This window comes from Prunus avium, chromosome 4 (assembly GCF_965620075.1).
Source record: "Prunus avium chromosome 4, drPruAviu1.hap1.1, whole genome shotgun sequence".
Classification (NCBI taxonomy): domain Eukaryota; kingdom Viridiplantae; phylum Streptophyta; class Magnoliopsida; order Rosales; family Rosaceae; genus Prunus; species Prunus avium.
In genome coordinates, this window is record NC_142287.1 from 31,495,411 (window position 1) to 31,511,330 (window position 15,920).

General features: G+C 40.1%; 1 protein-coding gene and 1 long non-coding RNA gene across 2 annotated transcripts; one reads left to right on the plus strand and one right to left on the minus strand.

Moving 5' to 3' along the window:
- Positions 1–1,643: 1,643 nt before the first annotated feature.
- Positions 1,644–2,580, plus strand: LOC110764927 (uncharacterized). The gene is made up of 4 exons (XR_015835280.1): positions 1,644–1,903; positions 2,048–2,157; positions 2,247–2,344; positions 2,435–2,580. It is a non-coding gene; the product is annotated as an uncharacterized LOC110764927 (long non-coding RNA).
- A 267-nt stretch (positions 2,581–2,847) lies between these two features.
- LOC110764926 (alpha-glucosidase-like) lies at positions 2,848–6,852 on the minus strand. The gene is made up of 5 exons (XM_021967976.2): positions 6,467–6,852; positions 5,347–6,035; positions 4,774–5,004; positions 4,045–4,691; positions 2,848–3,901 (listed from the first exon to the last, which is right to left on the minus strand). The coding sequence occupies exons 1-5, from the start codon at positions 6,733–6,735 to the stop codon at positions 3,017–3,019; spliced, it is 2,721 nt and encodes a 906-aa protein (XP_021823668.2). The 5' UTR covers positions 6,736–6,852; the 3' UTR covers positions 2,848–3,016.
- Between the last annotated feature and the right edge of the window lie 9,068 nt (positions 6,853–15,920).

Sequence of the window (15,920 nt, forward strand, 5' to 3'; positions counted from 1 at the left end):
TTGAGGTTGGTAAGTAGTATGCATGTAAGGAGTCGACATCCCTGGCCTCAGCTGGAGACCATGGGTGTCCAAACATCGGTGGGCTGAGTTATGATATTTCTTTTACTGGTTGTGTTCTTATTCAATGTGTTTCTTTGTTTTCTTTAAAAAAATATTTCTTAAAAACATTTGATAGGTCTCTGACAATTACAAAAATTCCATTAAACACTTGGAATCAATGAGCTAAGCTGCATTCTAGAACTAGTTTGGTCATAGGCTTGTGAAAGTGTGAGGGGGTGTATTTTTGATTTAGTCGGCATTAAAGTTCTTCATTTTAGTCTTGTAAAAGACTCTAGATTGACCAATAGAGTAAACCCTTTCAAGTCTTGTAAAAAGACTCTCGATTGACCACCAATGTTACGTTTTAAGGAGGGTTTATGTATAGAGATGGCTGCATGTAGGGGATGTGTGAAGCTGCCATGGAGGCGGGTGCACACTTAATCTCTAATGGAGAGGGCTACCACCTTAATGGTGTGAAAGCTACCTATACAAAATAGGTGTACACAATAAATTAGGAGAAGGCTACCTATTAGGGTTGAGTGAAAGCTAATGTTGAGGTAAGTAGATGTATATGCTTCATTTCTAACAGAGATGGCTACCACCCTAATAGAGTGAAAGCTACCACATTAACGGCTTCCTATTTTGTGAAGCTAGTACACCATTTAGTAAACATGGAGAGGGCTACCCATGAGGACTGTGTGAAAGCTACCATTAGAGTAGGTGTGCACTTAATTTCTAATGGAGAGGGCTACCGCCCTTATAGTGTGAAAGCCGCTATACAAACGCCCTTTTAAAAAAGAAAAAACTTTGTATTGACATTGAGTTAGAGTTCACTCTATTTTACTTCTAGTGCAGAGGCTTGAATAAGACTAAATAGGACTTGATCAGTGTACTTGACTTATTGGGAATGCGTCGCCTCTCACAATTTTCATTCACCAAAACAAGCCCTATACCATACTAGTTACAGTAACTCTTAGCTTGTTGATTCATGAGTACTTATATAATTGATATGTTGTCATTGATTGATTCACATTTCAGTCTAGTTCATTGTTTAAATATGAAACCTGCAGTGAAAATGTGTTGTTCGGATGTTTGGATTGGAGAATTCTTTTATGGGGAGGAAGAGTTTCGATCGGGAATTTAATTTGATTTTATTTCACTACCCCTCTGATGATTTCCAAGTCTTAGAGTGGACAATGGGCAGAGGGGTAATACAAACCTATTAATTTGGGTTTATTTCCTTGTAGATATATATGCAGGTGAAATAGGTGCAGATCATCAAGCAAGCTCGCCAGGAAGCATATTAATTTGGACATGGTAATGTATATTTTGTTTGGCTGCTTTGTTTATTTGAATTTGTATTAATCAAGGTATGGTTAAATGATTGAGGGATGTTGTCAATTAAATCTGTCTTTTATATATAGTGGAGTTTGGACCTGATTTTTCATTAGTTCCTGGTTTTTAGATTGATATTTGTCGGAGTATATTGAACACTACATCATTCTGGTTCAACAAATTTCTTTTATACTGTTGCATTTCCCCCTCCAGATTTCTTCCCTGCACTATTGTTGGAGCACCTTTCAGTTTTTGGCAAAGTGCCGTTTGACAATTTGATATATCTTACGTCATATTTCTGATAATAATAAAAAATTTATTTGTTGAACAGATAAAATGATGAAGGCCATTAAAATAGAGTCTGTGGAGTTGACTTCAGATCCGTGCAATCAGAAAACCCAAAGTTTGCCTTCCACAAGGGGCAAGAGAGAAAAAAGGGTCAATCAATCAACCAACCATAGCTCTTTACTTCCTGTCCTTCCTTCTCTCCTCCCTTGTACTTCACAGACCCACCTTTGCCATCAAAAAGGTGAGCATTCAATCTTATTTTCTTCCATTAAAAAATCAAGAAAAAAAGAAGTAGATCCCATTGCTATGCCTACTATCATGATATATAATATTTTTTCATTATGTACTTACTTGCTTGCCTGCTTCTACTGTTGTATTGCTGTAGTCATATGTGGTGTACTTGGGATCACATTCACATCCCCCAAACTTATCAGAACTTGAACTAAACCAAGTGACAGAGAATCACTATGAGTTTCTTGGGTCCTTCTTGGGCAGGTACTTCAACACATTTTAGCACCAACAACTAAAATACATGAACACCATCTTTCTGAAGTCATATATTTGAATTTGTCTACAAAATGCAGCCATGAAGTTGCAAAAGAATCCATCTTTTACTCATACACAAGGCACATCAATGGCTTTGCTGCCACATTAGAAGAAGAAGAGGCAGCTCAGATAGCCAGTGAGTGAGAATCTTTTTTTTTTTTTTAATCTTCTTTCTCCTCTGTTTTGTATACTTGTTCTTCTCATGATTTCCATTGAAACACTGCAGAGCATCCAAAGGTAGTCTCCATTTTCTTGAACCAGGGAAGAAAATTACACACAACTAGATCATGGGATTTCTTGGGACTTGAGCATGATGGTGTTACTCCACCCAACTCAATCTGGAAGCAGGCAAGAAATGGTGAAGATACAATCATAGGAAACCTTGACACTGGTCAGTTTTTCTTCTTCTTCTTATTTTATTTATTTATTGGCATAGGCAAGATATGGTAGAAATGTACTGGTTTTTGGTTTTTGGAGTTGACATCAATATGAGTGATTTGCTGTATTGGTTTTTGGTTCAGTGTTTGGGTTCGGGTAATTGGTTGAAGTGCAATCTAACAAGTGTATGTCATTTCATTTTTTTACTGTGTGTTGGAGAATTAACAGTTATCTTGTTAGACCTATCCTCCTTTCAAGATGTTTTCTGTTGCCAATCTGTCATTTCATTTCATTTTTGTTAGAAAAATAAAAATAAAAATGTTCCAACATTAGAGGTGATGCATAAAACATGTCTACCTGGGGAGCCATAAATCTGAATGGCATGTAACTTATTGTTCTCTCTCTAGAAGAGTGCTAATTTTCACTAGTATCAATACTTCAGCTCCAAGTTAAAATCTGCTCCTATAAGAATGGATAATCTGGAAATCTCTACCAAGACGAATCGCTTATTAATGCCAAAGCTGGCCCTGATATCTGAGTGTCCTCCCTTCAAGTTTGCTCCCTTAGTAATGTTCAACGCATACCCTTCCAATCCATCAACGTTGTCCAACCCAATAATGGTAACTTTATCAATGATCCATTTTTGGCTTAAAGCAAAACCTCCATTTACAACCGTTGATCTTACAGATACACTTCCATTTTCTGTTGCACAGTAAAATCTCACTAAACTCCACTTGCCTCCCTTTCCTCCCATTTCCACTTCCTCTCCATCATCCAAGAAAACTTCTCCAGTGCTCTGTCCATTGCTGCTGCTAACAACCAAAAGTTTGAATGCAGTCTTTCGGGCTGCTTCTGTTGTCAAGGCCTTTCCTTGTAAGGCCAAAATGTTTCCTTCACGGACATGTACGTTGATATGATCAGGTGGTGCATCCAATGTAACGTGCTCTCCCGATTTTACACTTACTGAGTTTGAGTAGTTGAAGAGATCAAACCAGTTTCCTGCAGGAAAATATGCATCAACTGAACTTACTCCTGGCTTCAACACAGGTGACACCATTACACCTCTGCCAATCAGAAACTGAGTGTTGATCTCATAAGTTCTGATATCTTGAGGAAATGAGAAGAAAAGGGGTCTTGCAATGGGGGTCCCCTTTTTGTGTGCCTCATACATTGATGTGTAAAACAAGGGGAGCAACCGATAGCGCAGGCCAAGCACCTTCCTTGCCGTTGCAGCCACTGAGTCCCAAAGATAGAGCTCTTGACGGATTGTAAACTTCTCTGAGTGATCTCTTGCAAAAGGGTAAAAGGCCCCTAGCTGCATAGAGACAAAGCATAGTTAAGTTAGTTGCACAAATTCTGATGATTATAATTGACAGCATAGCAAAGTTCTAGGTAAAACAAGATGTACAATGTAGTCTAGTTTTTGTGAAGTGTTCAATTTGAAGGCTCATAAGTTACCTGAATCCACCGCCTGCAGAGCTCTTCAGTAGTATTTCCAGAGAATCCACATATATCAGCTCCAACCATCGGAACTCCGAAGAGGCCAAAATTCAGAATTGCTGGAATTGTGTATGCCAGATCACTCCATTTTGCAGCATTGTCTCCAGTCCAGTGTGCTGTGTACGTACCAGAGCTTACAAAAGTTGATCTAGAAAGTATAAATGGTCTTTTACCAGTCACACTGACTAAGGCCTTGTTTGTTGCTTTGGATTCCAAGAGTCCATATAAGTTATGAGCATCATATTCTGTGATGTTACCGAAGTGTAGCGCTGATGCCGGAACAGTATTGTTATTGATGGGACGCAGGACCCCGGCATTGTTAATCTTGTAAGGAGGGTCATCAAGTGTAGAAGATGGAGTGGGAGGGGACGTGATGAAATTGGATAGCTCATTCATATCAAGCCAAAGACCATCGAAAGGCAGAGCATCTTGAAATATTTTTATCTCATTAGCCCAAAATTTTTCACTTTGTGGATGTGCAAAGTCAGGGAAATAGACAGGGCCAGGCCAAACACTTCCCAGGTAAGGAATTCCGTCACGTTTTATAAATATATCTGCTTTCAGCCCTCTGTTGTAGGTTCCATAGCTCTCATTCACACTGATACCTGTGAGAGTCATAATACTATCATTTTCTGCCTCATCAGACAAACTGCATGTAACATCAATTTTGCTGCAGAGAGAACATACCAGGGTCCAAGATGAGCACATATTTCTGATCATTTTGGTGAAGGGTGTTGACAAATTTCTTCATCTTATCCAATGGGAAGTTGATGGGATCAAGAGTAAAATCCTTGTATGCATCCATGTAATCAATGTCTGTCCACATAACTTCAAGGGGGATAGCGGCTTTTGCATAGCCAGCAACCACACCCTCAAGATCGGAAACATTCTTGTAACCATATCGACACTGGTGGAATCCTTCAGCAGAGAATAAGTGAACAAAGTCAATGTGATTCCAAAATAAGATGAAAAAGCATACTATGCTAGTAGGAAGGACATTTTTGGACCATGTTAATATCAAACAAGGACTATAAATGCACATTTCAATTGAAGAACAAAACTATTTGTACCATTTCAACTGGTCATGTGACATAGCACCTGTCTACTAATAAGTGCCGATACAAAAACATGATTAGTTGAGATGGTACAAACGACATATACTCTTAGTCATAATAATTGATGTCACATGTGAATGTGATAATATATAGTACCTACCTAAGAAAAGTGGAATTTACAATATTTGAGTGCAAACAAACTTACCAAAAGACCAATAGGGCATAGGGGTAGGGCGACCAATGAGCTCTGTATACTGCTCCACCACCAACTCCGGCGTAGGCCCAGAAAAGAAATACAAATCCACAATTCCACCAATGGCCTTATAAGTAATTCTATCACCGCCGTATGTTATGTCCATGCCATTGCTATTCAGCAGCAACACTCCATGAGATGTTCCAGCGCTGTCGGCCTTGCCATCTGGAGAAGCTGACCTGACGTCCAGGTAGAAGGGGTGGGACCCGTAGAGGTTGACGTCAGCATTGGCGCTGCCAATGTCAGCTGTCCAGAGTGTCAAGGTCTGGTTAGGGGTGAGCTTGAAGGAGGACTTGGTGTGCTCACCGAGGCCGAAAAGGGAGGACCTGGCTTTGGGGAGGGAGGAGGAGAGCTGGATGTATTGGTCCTTGAAGACCAAGAAGGTGTTGGGGTTTGATGGGTTCGGGGAGGCGTCGAAAATGACATCGTTGGAGGATTGGCGGGTGACGGTGAAGCCGAATGGGGTGGTGTTGTGGAGAGTGAAGACAAGGTCGTTGGAGATCAGGAGGTGTTTGTTGTGGGTTTGACATTGTTGTGAATGCTGTGAAGTTGTTTGGCGGGGGATTATTTGTCGTGGGATTTCCCATCTTTGGTGCGTTGAGTCTGTTATTCGAATTCTTAGCCGATCTTTGGTTTCATAGCTGCATGCATGATTAGCAGCACAAGGGCCAATTAGATTTCTAACATAAACTCGTGAAAAACTGGTCTCCGTTTGATTACATGAGATGTTTAATTATGTCGTAAGACTGTGAATCTGAATCATTGATGGCCTAGCAATGCATATTAATGTTATGTAATCTGAGTTTAAGAAAGTATGGCAACCATCTAGTAAATAAGAGAGCAATTAATTGAATAATAGTCCTCAATTTGTATGGCTAATATTGTGGAGTGAAAATGCTAATTGGGTTTTTGGTCAATAAGGTTCTTAGCTAGATATTCTATATTATGGACGGTTGAGATGTTTTGCAATATCCTAATCAAACGGTCAACCCCCAATGACTAATGAGAATTAAAAAAATGAAAACGTGAGAATATAAACTTAATAAATTGAGAATGGTTAATTACGAAGTACCTGGCGTGAAGGTTGAGATTTGGGATGTCAGGTCCGTAGAGGGAGGATTTCTTGATGAGGCCAAGATTAGCAGTCAATGAGTTCCCAGAAGAATCATAGTTGACTGAATGAATTTTATATCCAAACCCAGCAACTGCAGCTTCTTTGGCTCCCGTGGTATTTGATGATGAAACTAAACCACAGTGAAACACAGCAGAGAAGAAGAAGAAGAAGAGTGGAAGATGATATATTGGTTTTGGTTTGTTTGGTCTGCTTCTTCGCATCTTCATTTTCTCTGTTCCAGTGCTTGGGTTTTCCTCCTTTATGTGAGGCGCGCGTGATAGGTCTTTTGTAATCCTCTGCCTCTGTGCACTTTCCAATCTTGCCTTTATGCACTTTCCAATCTTGTATTGTAATTTGTATCGTGTGGTGAATATATAGCTTTCATATGTGAACCCCACACACGTGAATAGATGTCACAGCTTACCACCTACCTCGCAGCTCCCTCTCAGCTAATAAAATAATTATAAAAATAATAATAATTAGTTTTTAAAGAAATAAGATATGTTTGTGTATATAATCTATGCATTATTGAGTAGGGAAGAAGGAGGAGCTAGCATTCTGCTTATATTGTGCCACTGAATCCCAGAGATCAAGCTTCTCCTGACGAGTTGCTTACATTGTTTTAATTGTAGCAAAGTCCAGCTATATAGTATTAGTATTCAGCACAAAATAAAAAAATAAATTACTATAAGGATAAGTCTGGAACGAGCAATTTTGTCTGCTATGGTTAAACTTAAAATTTTTATAAAAAAAAATTAGTGTTCTAAAAAAAAGCATAGCATGGGTTTTAATTTCTAAACATTAGAAGAGGGCCTAATTGATAGGAGTGATACTAAATGAGGTTTAAATTAATATTACCATAATTCATATATGTAAAAATTTGAATAAGTATTTTTTGAGAAGAAGATTTCATTCATAAGCCAAATCCGCATACAAAGACTGGCATGAATACATTAGCCTTATTAAAACGTTCCTAAGAAAACTACTTGGGATAAACCAGGAACTGACAATAGAGTCTGACCCACACCACAAAAGAACAAAACTAACTAAACACTAATATAGTAGACCCACAAAGAGAACCGCATCACATCCCAATTGTCAAAATAGGCATTCTATGAGAAAAAAATGCATAGTCCTTTGACAGCGAACAAATTGCAAAAACACACCAAGGGCAGGAACCCAAGAGGGCACACATAATGAGACGTGATTTAGTTTCTAGTTTTATTTGTATTTATTTCATGGATTTGCTATTTATATTCCTTATCTCTCAAGGACTTGATTCTTGCATGGAATAGGAAATCCTTTGTGTAGACACCAAGCAAAGCATTGTATAGAATTATCACATGATTGTTCAATGAAAGTCATTGAGAATATTCAAAACCTTTCATGGTATCAAGAGCCTGAGACTCACAGTCCTCGATCCTTAATTTTCTTGTTCCCTGTTTTTTTTAGCACCCATGGCTTCTTCCTCCTCTATTGATTTTCCTAGTGTTGAGGCCCAAAAAATCCACGGTTCGGCCCAAATAAATTCTCGGCCCAATGCGATACCTTACCGAGAAGAAACCCAATTTGGGCACGCGAAAGTTCATCATATGCACTTACACACATGCCACGCCAAGCAAATAAGCAACACGCCATGCTACAAGCTTAAGTGGGCCCAAGCCACTTAAATGCCCAAGGCTTGCTTGAGTAGGTTGTGGTATGGATGGTAATAAATCGACATGAGGCCCATTGATGAGCCGAGAAATGGAAGTCCCAGGTTGCTTGGGAGCCTCGGAACTCAAGCTCATTTCTTAGGCCAAAACATGTGGGTGAGCACAAAGAGAAAATATCCCAACCGAAATAGCCCATTAGCTTAACCAAATTAGCCCAACACCTCAACAAAAAATAGGCGAACACTTGTTGAGGTTAGCCCATTTATTTTGACAAACCAACCCATTATCTTAGAAGGCCCATACAATTAGAAATGAGAAGCAGCAAAAGCCTCAGCCCCTTGCTGAAAAAACAGAAGCCACGAAGAGGAAGTCTGAAGGTCCATTATACAAAGCTACTGGGAGGGAAGGAACAAGTTTTCAAGCAAAACATCCAAGGAACCAAAAGATATTGGCACGCAAGGAGCCACCCTTCAAACCAGTGTACATACCCATTTCTTTCCCCCCATCAGATCTAGCCATAGAAGAGGGGAGAAAAGAAGGAAGAAGGATGGCTGAAAATAGAAGTTCTCCACTGAGGCAGCTGCGGGAAGAGTATTGAGCTCCCAAAAATCCCTGATTTTGTGGGATTGGGCAGAGTGGATTTCACCATTGAAGGGATGAGAGGAGAAAGGAAGGAAAAAGCTTGGCCAAATTGGATAGAAACCATTAGGGTTTCTTGAAAAATGATAGCTTCCAGCGGCTATAAAAGAGGCCTCTTCTACCCAACCAAAAACAACACACATCTGGAGAGCAAGCTTCTTCTCTCACCTGCAAAACTCAGTAATTTCGTGTTTTGCTTGCCCATCTCCCCTATTTATCTTCTTCTAGCAGATTGTTCCAACACTTGACAGAGTCTCTGTCAAGCTGCCGTAAGAAACAATCAAGCCACCCATCCCTTTCTCTCCCTCTTTTCTCAGCCAAACCTTCTTGCAAACATTCCCTTTCTTACCTTAACACTTCCCTTTTCCCCCAAGAACGCATAATTTTCTCTGCGGTGCTAAACTCATGTCGATTTTGCTCTCATGCCACAAGCCTCTCATGCCAAGCTAGAAAATCTATCTGTAAGCCGTTGTTATTTTTGTTGGTGAAGGTAACCAAGGTGTTTCCTAAGGCATCTCTGTCTTTTCGAAGAATTTTTGGGGCTTGATCTTCGAACTCAGACACGAGGGGTAATTTGACCCATTTTTTCTCCTTACGACAGCCCAGCCCATTTGTAGCTGCCGGAAAAAAAAGCCCCTACACCTAGCATTTATCATGTTATCTTCATTCGTCTCAAGCATGATAATTATCCAACGTGGCTTGCTCAAATTGTTCCTGTCCTTCGTAGCCGTTGCTTGCTCGACTTCGTTGACGACACTTCTCTGTGTCTTTTTCTGACCATCCCCGACCCAAAGGCTAAGACCAATGAATCTGCTTCTCTGCATCTCATCCCCAACCCAGAGTATGATGATTGGGTCCAGAAAGATCAGCTTGTTCTCTCTCTCATCAACAGTTCTCTTCACCATAAAGTTCTCACCACCGTAACTTCCAAGACCACCGCCCATGACAGTTGGGTGGCTCTTGAAAATCGTTTTGCTTTTCCGAATTGGAATCGTCTTCTTCAACTTCGCAGTGACTTGCTTCGCACAACCCGTGGTGACTCTTCCACCTCTGATTTCCTTGATCGTATTAACTCGATTGCCAATAACTTGGCTATGGCAAGTGTTTCAGTTGCTGACTATGATCTCCTTTCTGTGGTTATGAACAACATTGGTCCTTTTTATGAAAATACTATTGCCGCTGCACAAGCTCGTGAGAAACCCATCAGTATGCCTGATCTTGAGGCTCTCCTCGTGTCTACGAAACGTCGCTTGCAATCCTATTCTTCTCTGGTCATCTCTTCTAGTGCGATGGCTTTGGTAGCTTTCCGTGATGGTCACGATGGCCGTGGCTTTGGCCATCGCAATGCATTTGCTGGTCGTGGTTCTGATCGTCGCAACTCATTCTCCCCCTCACGACCTGGTTTTTCTCCAGGTCACGGTTCCCCTGGTGCTTCCTATGGCACATTTCGTTCTGCCTCACATCAACAGCATTTTGGCAGCACTTTTGGGCCGGGTGTTCTTGGCCTACCTCCTTTTGGCTCTACTGCTTCCTCTTTTAGGCCTCCTTCAGCCCGTGGGCCTCTTCAATGTTTCAATTGTCATGGTTTTGGCCACATCGCAGCTGTCTATCCCTCCAAGGCGTCTTCTATGCCTCCTTCTCCGTCTTGTCTTCAAGGCATGACTGCTTAATATCCTTCACATGGTGGTCATCAACAGTGGGTTGCTAATATCGGTGCGAACACTCATATTACCAACTACTTGAGCCACTTATCCCTTACTAGAGAGTATCATGATTCTGACAATGTTGGAGGTGTACTTGGTGGAACAGGTTTGCCTATTAAAAATATTGATCACTCTCGTTTCTCTTACCTTAATTCTTCTTTTCATCTTAATGATGTTCTTTACTGTCTCAATGCCTCTCTTTTTATCTTATATGTTCATAAATTTGCTACTGACAACCATTGTTTCTTCACTTTTTTTCCTAATTGTTATTTTATCCAGGATTTCACGACGATGAAGACCCTTTTCTCGGGCAAGAGTAGCAATGGCCTATATCCCTTTTCATTTACACCGAATGAGACTTTTCAAGTTTTGTCTAATCGTGTTGCCTTACTAGGTGTCTGTGTTGACCGCTCCTTGTGGCATTCTCGCCTTGGTCATCCTGCTTCATCTACTTTGAAATTGTTGTTATCTCATAATAAACTGTCATCTTCTAGCTCTCGGTCTAGTTCTTTTTGTCAATCATGTCCGTTGGGTAAAAGTGTTAAATTACCCTTTAGTCCTTCTTTTTCTGTCTCTTCGTCTCTGCTGAAACTTATTCACTCTGATGTATGGAGTTCTTCAAATAAATCTATTTATGGTTTTAATTATTATGTTTTATTTGTTGATGGTTTTTCTCGTTATTCCTGGATTTTTCCAATGAAATTGAAATCATAAGTTTTCTCTCACTTCGTTAAATTTAAGGCTTTGGTTGAAAATCTGTTTTCCACTACGATTAAGGCATTTCAATCAGATAGCGGTGGGGAATACACTAGTCATCAATTCACGAATTTTTTTTATCTCATCATGGCATTCATCATCATCTTTCTTGTCCACATCATCCTGAGAAAAATGGTTTCGCCGAACATAAGCATCGTCACATTGTTGACACCAAACTCACTCTTTTAGCCCATGCCTCTATGCCTTTTTCCTATTGGGCCGAGGCCATGCACACCGTTGTTTATTTAATTAACCGTCTTCCTTTTAAGTTGCTTCAGCACAAATTACCCTATGAATTTTTGTTTAACAAAGAACCTAATTATTCGTTTTTAAAAACTTTTGGGTGCGCATGTTTTCCTCATTTACGACCATATAATAATAATAAATTACAATTTCGGTCTTCCGAATGTATGTTTCTTGGTTATTCTTTGAACCATCAGGGTTATCGATGCTTGGATCTTGTTTCCAATCGTGTTTTTTTTTTATTGCGTCATGTGTTATTTGATGAATTTTCTTTTCCGTTTAACAAGGCCCATGCTGCTCCTTCTCCAGACCATTCTCCATCGTCGGACTTGCCTATCATCCTCTCTGGCCTAAGTTTGTCTTCCTGCAGCCCACGCCTTCCAGCATCGCAGCCTCTGCCTAGTCCCCCTTGTCCAGCACCTGACCCTCCCGCCCCTACAGAAACTCGTGCTTCCAGCCTGGTCCCATCCATCTCTGCCATCGCCCATGCCGCACCTACTCTTGCGCCCACCTCCCCTGCCGTGCCCACTGATCCCTCATGCCCTTCTCACCCGCCGGTTAGTCCCCCCGTGCCTACAGCTTCTCGATTCTTTTAGACCTACACTAGGAACTCCAACTGCAAACTTTTCTTCCTGCCTCCCGCTCCTGTTTCATCTAGTACATCTTCTCCTCCTATTTCTAATACGTCTCTGGTAAATGACTCCCATGCTCATTCGATGGTTACTCATGCTCAAACCGGTATCCGTAAACCCAATCCTAAATATGCTAATCATGTGTTGGTTTAATCTTTTACTTATGGTACTTTTGAGCCTACCTCTTTTTCACAGGCTAATAAGCACCAGGAATGGGATCTTGCTATGGTAGATAAGTTTAATGCTCTTCTTCATGCCGGGACTTGGAATTTGGTCCCTCGTACTCCCACTATGAATGTGCTGTCGAATAAGTGGGTTTTTCGTGTCAAAAGGAATTCTGATGGCTCTATCCAGCGTTACAAGGCTCGCTTTATGGCTAATGGTTTTCATCAACAGCCGAGCTTGGACTATGGTGAAACCCTTAGTCCAGTTGTTAATCATTCTACTATTCGTCTTATCTTGGCTTTCTCTGTGCAATTTGGTTGGATCGTTCGTCAATTGGATGTTCAAAATGCCTTTTTGCATGGTTACCTATATGAATAGGTTTATATGCGCCAGCCCATTGGGTTTGTGGATCCCGCCTATCCTAATTATGTATGTTGTTTACGTCGATCTCTTTATGGTCTCAAGCAAGCTCCTCGCGCTTGGTTTCAGTGTTTCTCTTCTCATCTTCTTCAATTAGGATTAACTGCCTCTAAGTCCAATTCTTCCCTCTTCATCTACATTCATGGTTCTGTTCGCATCTATTTGTTGATTTACGTCGATGCTATTCTTGTCACTGGCTCCAATCATGCTCGCATCACCACACTTATTTCTTATTTTGGTTGTCAATTTTCTATGAAGGATCTTGGGCCCGCTCATTATTTTTTGGGCATGGAACTTGCTCGTACTTCGTTGGGTCTATCTCTTACTCAGACCAAATATGTTGTGGATCTCCTCAAGCGTGCTAACATGCACGAAGCCAAACTCGTGCCTACCCCGGCTGTGGATGGTTGTCGTCTTAGCCTCTCTGATGGCGATCCTCTCTCTAATCCTAGTTAGTACCATAGTATTGTTGGTGCTCTTCAGTACTTAACCCTTACTCGGCCGGACATTGCCTTTACTGTTAATCAAGTTTGTCAGTTTATGCATCAACCCACTACTGTTCATTGGCTCATTGTTAAGCGATTCTTCATTATCTCAATGGCACACTTACTCATGGGTTACTCTATTTGCCCAGCACCCTTCATCTCAGTGCCTATTTTGATGCCGATTATGCGAGGGATCCCGATGATTGTCGCCCCATTGGTGGCTATTGCGTTTATTTGGGTACTGATCGGTTCATAATTGTATATCATTTTGTACCCTTCTAGCTTATGATTTGGTTATGTTTTTGAGTTAAACTTGTGCTTTTAATCCTTTTTGTGTTTATCTTTCAGTTCATTGAGCTTTAGGTAATAATGATGGCTTTAGAGAGCATAATTCATGCAATTCAAGCATGTTAAGGCCTAATTTGGATGAATGGATGAAGAGCTTAAAGACAAACTCATTTTGGCTACAGCCCCCTGCCAGTCCAGTTTCGTAGGTCATATTGCAAGCTTTGTTTCAGCAACCTACATAGCTCGGATGAGGCCACATTCTTCATGAAAGTTGTTCCAATGGGTGTGTAATATAACATATCCAAAATTCAGCCCCATTGGATAAATATGGAGTCTGTTACCTAGCAAATACAGAGCCATGCTCAGGATGGATTTTATCAGCGCGCAAAATGAGTTAGCAATTTGTTTTGGCCTTAACTTCCTCCTCCGACCTTGGATTGGCCCAAATGATATATGGCTGGAAAGAAGACATTCTGAACTTCAAGTTTGAGTGCTTAAAGTCTTAATTTGCTTAAGGGAAGCCCAATTCGTAAGCCCTTGAAGTTGCTGGTCATGCTGACCTCAGGATGAGCTATTATTTCTGGTTGGAAGCTTGGTCATGGTGACATGAAGATGAGCTAGGGCTGCTGGTGGGATTTATTAGTGAAGTGCATCAACCATTTCAGATTTTATAATGGAAGTGTTGTATGCATTAGTGAAGTGCATCAACCATTTCAGATTTTATAAAACAAGTGTTGTATGCATTAGCCATACTTAATTCAGATTTTCAGCTTCCTTAGGCCTATATATAGTGAGGTTTCCCAAGCTTGTAAAAACACCCCAAGGGGGGGGAGCTCTCAAACACTTCTCTAGAGCTCCCTTCCCTTCTCTCCCTCAAATTCTCTTAGTTTCCCTTTGTAGTTCTCAATTGTTGTAATAAGATCATTCTATTAAATTTTCTTTGTACTAAATATCAAACACTTTTCCTTTCTCTTCTTCTAATTCTCTAAAGCTTTCAAACACATGTTCTTCCAAAATCCTCAAAGTTCTCAAACATCTCTCTACTTCCCTTCTCTTCCAAAAGTCTCCATGTCTCAAACACTTCACAAACACATTTATCTTCCTTCCCTAAGTTCTCAAATTCTCCAAGTTCACAAACATCCTCCAAGTTCTCAACCACTCTCTTCCAAATTCTCAAAGTTCCTAAACACTCTCTTCCAAAATCCACAAAGCTCTCAAAACACCTCTCTACTTTCTTCTCCAAATCCTCCAAGTTCTCAAACACTCTCTTCCAAATTCCCCATGTCTTAAACACATTCCCTTCTCCCTCCTCAAAGTTCTCAAACACTTCCTTTCTTCCTCAAAGTTCTCTTAGTTTCCTTAATGTTTTCTTAGTTGTAATTTATTTTTCTTTGTTATGTAAATTCTTTTCTTAAGTTTTCAAGTTGAATTAGTTTCCAAGTTTCAATTATGGTTTTTGTTCTTATTCATTATGCTTATAAGTTAATATGCTAGTTTGAATGATTGATCACCATTTAGGCTTGCATGTTAGCTATCTTGGTTTGAATTAAGAGTATACACCATGCTTTAATTCGAATTGAACTATGAATAGGAAGAGTATGTATGGACATTCGACAACAGGGATTAGATACATACTTGGTTGTTTAAAATGTTCTTCTATGCTTAATGGGTTCCTAATGCTTAATTTTAGGTTAGACAACAAATGATCAAATTAGGGAATTAGGAACACAAGGTTATGACCACACACCATGGCTTAATCATACTTTAGCTAGAATCAATCCATTAATCTAAATTGAACTTGGGAACTTATTTGCTTGAGTTACTTATTTCTTTCTTCCTTGTTTTATGTTCTTTGTTTTTGTTTCTATTTTGTGTAGGGAAACTAAATTGGATCATTCAATCACCAATCCCTGTGGAATCGACCTCGCACTTACATATGCTATACTACCAACGGTTCGTGCACTTGCGAGTATCACAAGTTGAGGATGCAGCTTAATCCATTTTGGTGGAGCTAAATCTACGCAACAAGTTTTTGGCGCCGTTGCCGGGGATTGGCAACTTAGTTTGGTTCTATTTCTTTTCCCTACTTGTTTTATTTTTATTTTTCATTTTCATGTTTTTCTAGACAATTTCAAGTTTTAAAGTTAATGACGTTAATGGATAAGTTGTGTTTGTAGTCCAACAGAAAAGGACAATTGCCCAACAAGCAAGAGAACTGGGTTTAAGTCCCAGCTTACACAACCCATTGGTGCTTGTTGCTTTGAAGCATGGAATTGGATGTGTGTTGATTTTCCTTTTCATTTTAGTTTTTATTTCCTAATCCTTTTAATTCCATTTCAAGTTTGTGTGTTTGTTTTAGCAATTTATGATAGCTTAATAAAAATGGAGAGAGATGGCAACCTCAATCATAAGAATGGGTAGTGTGG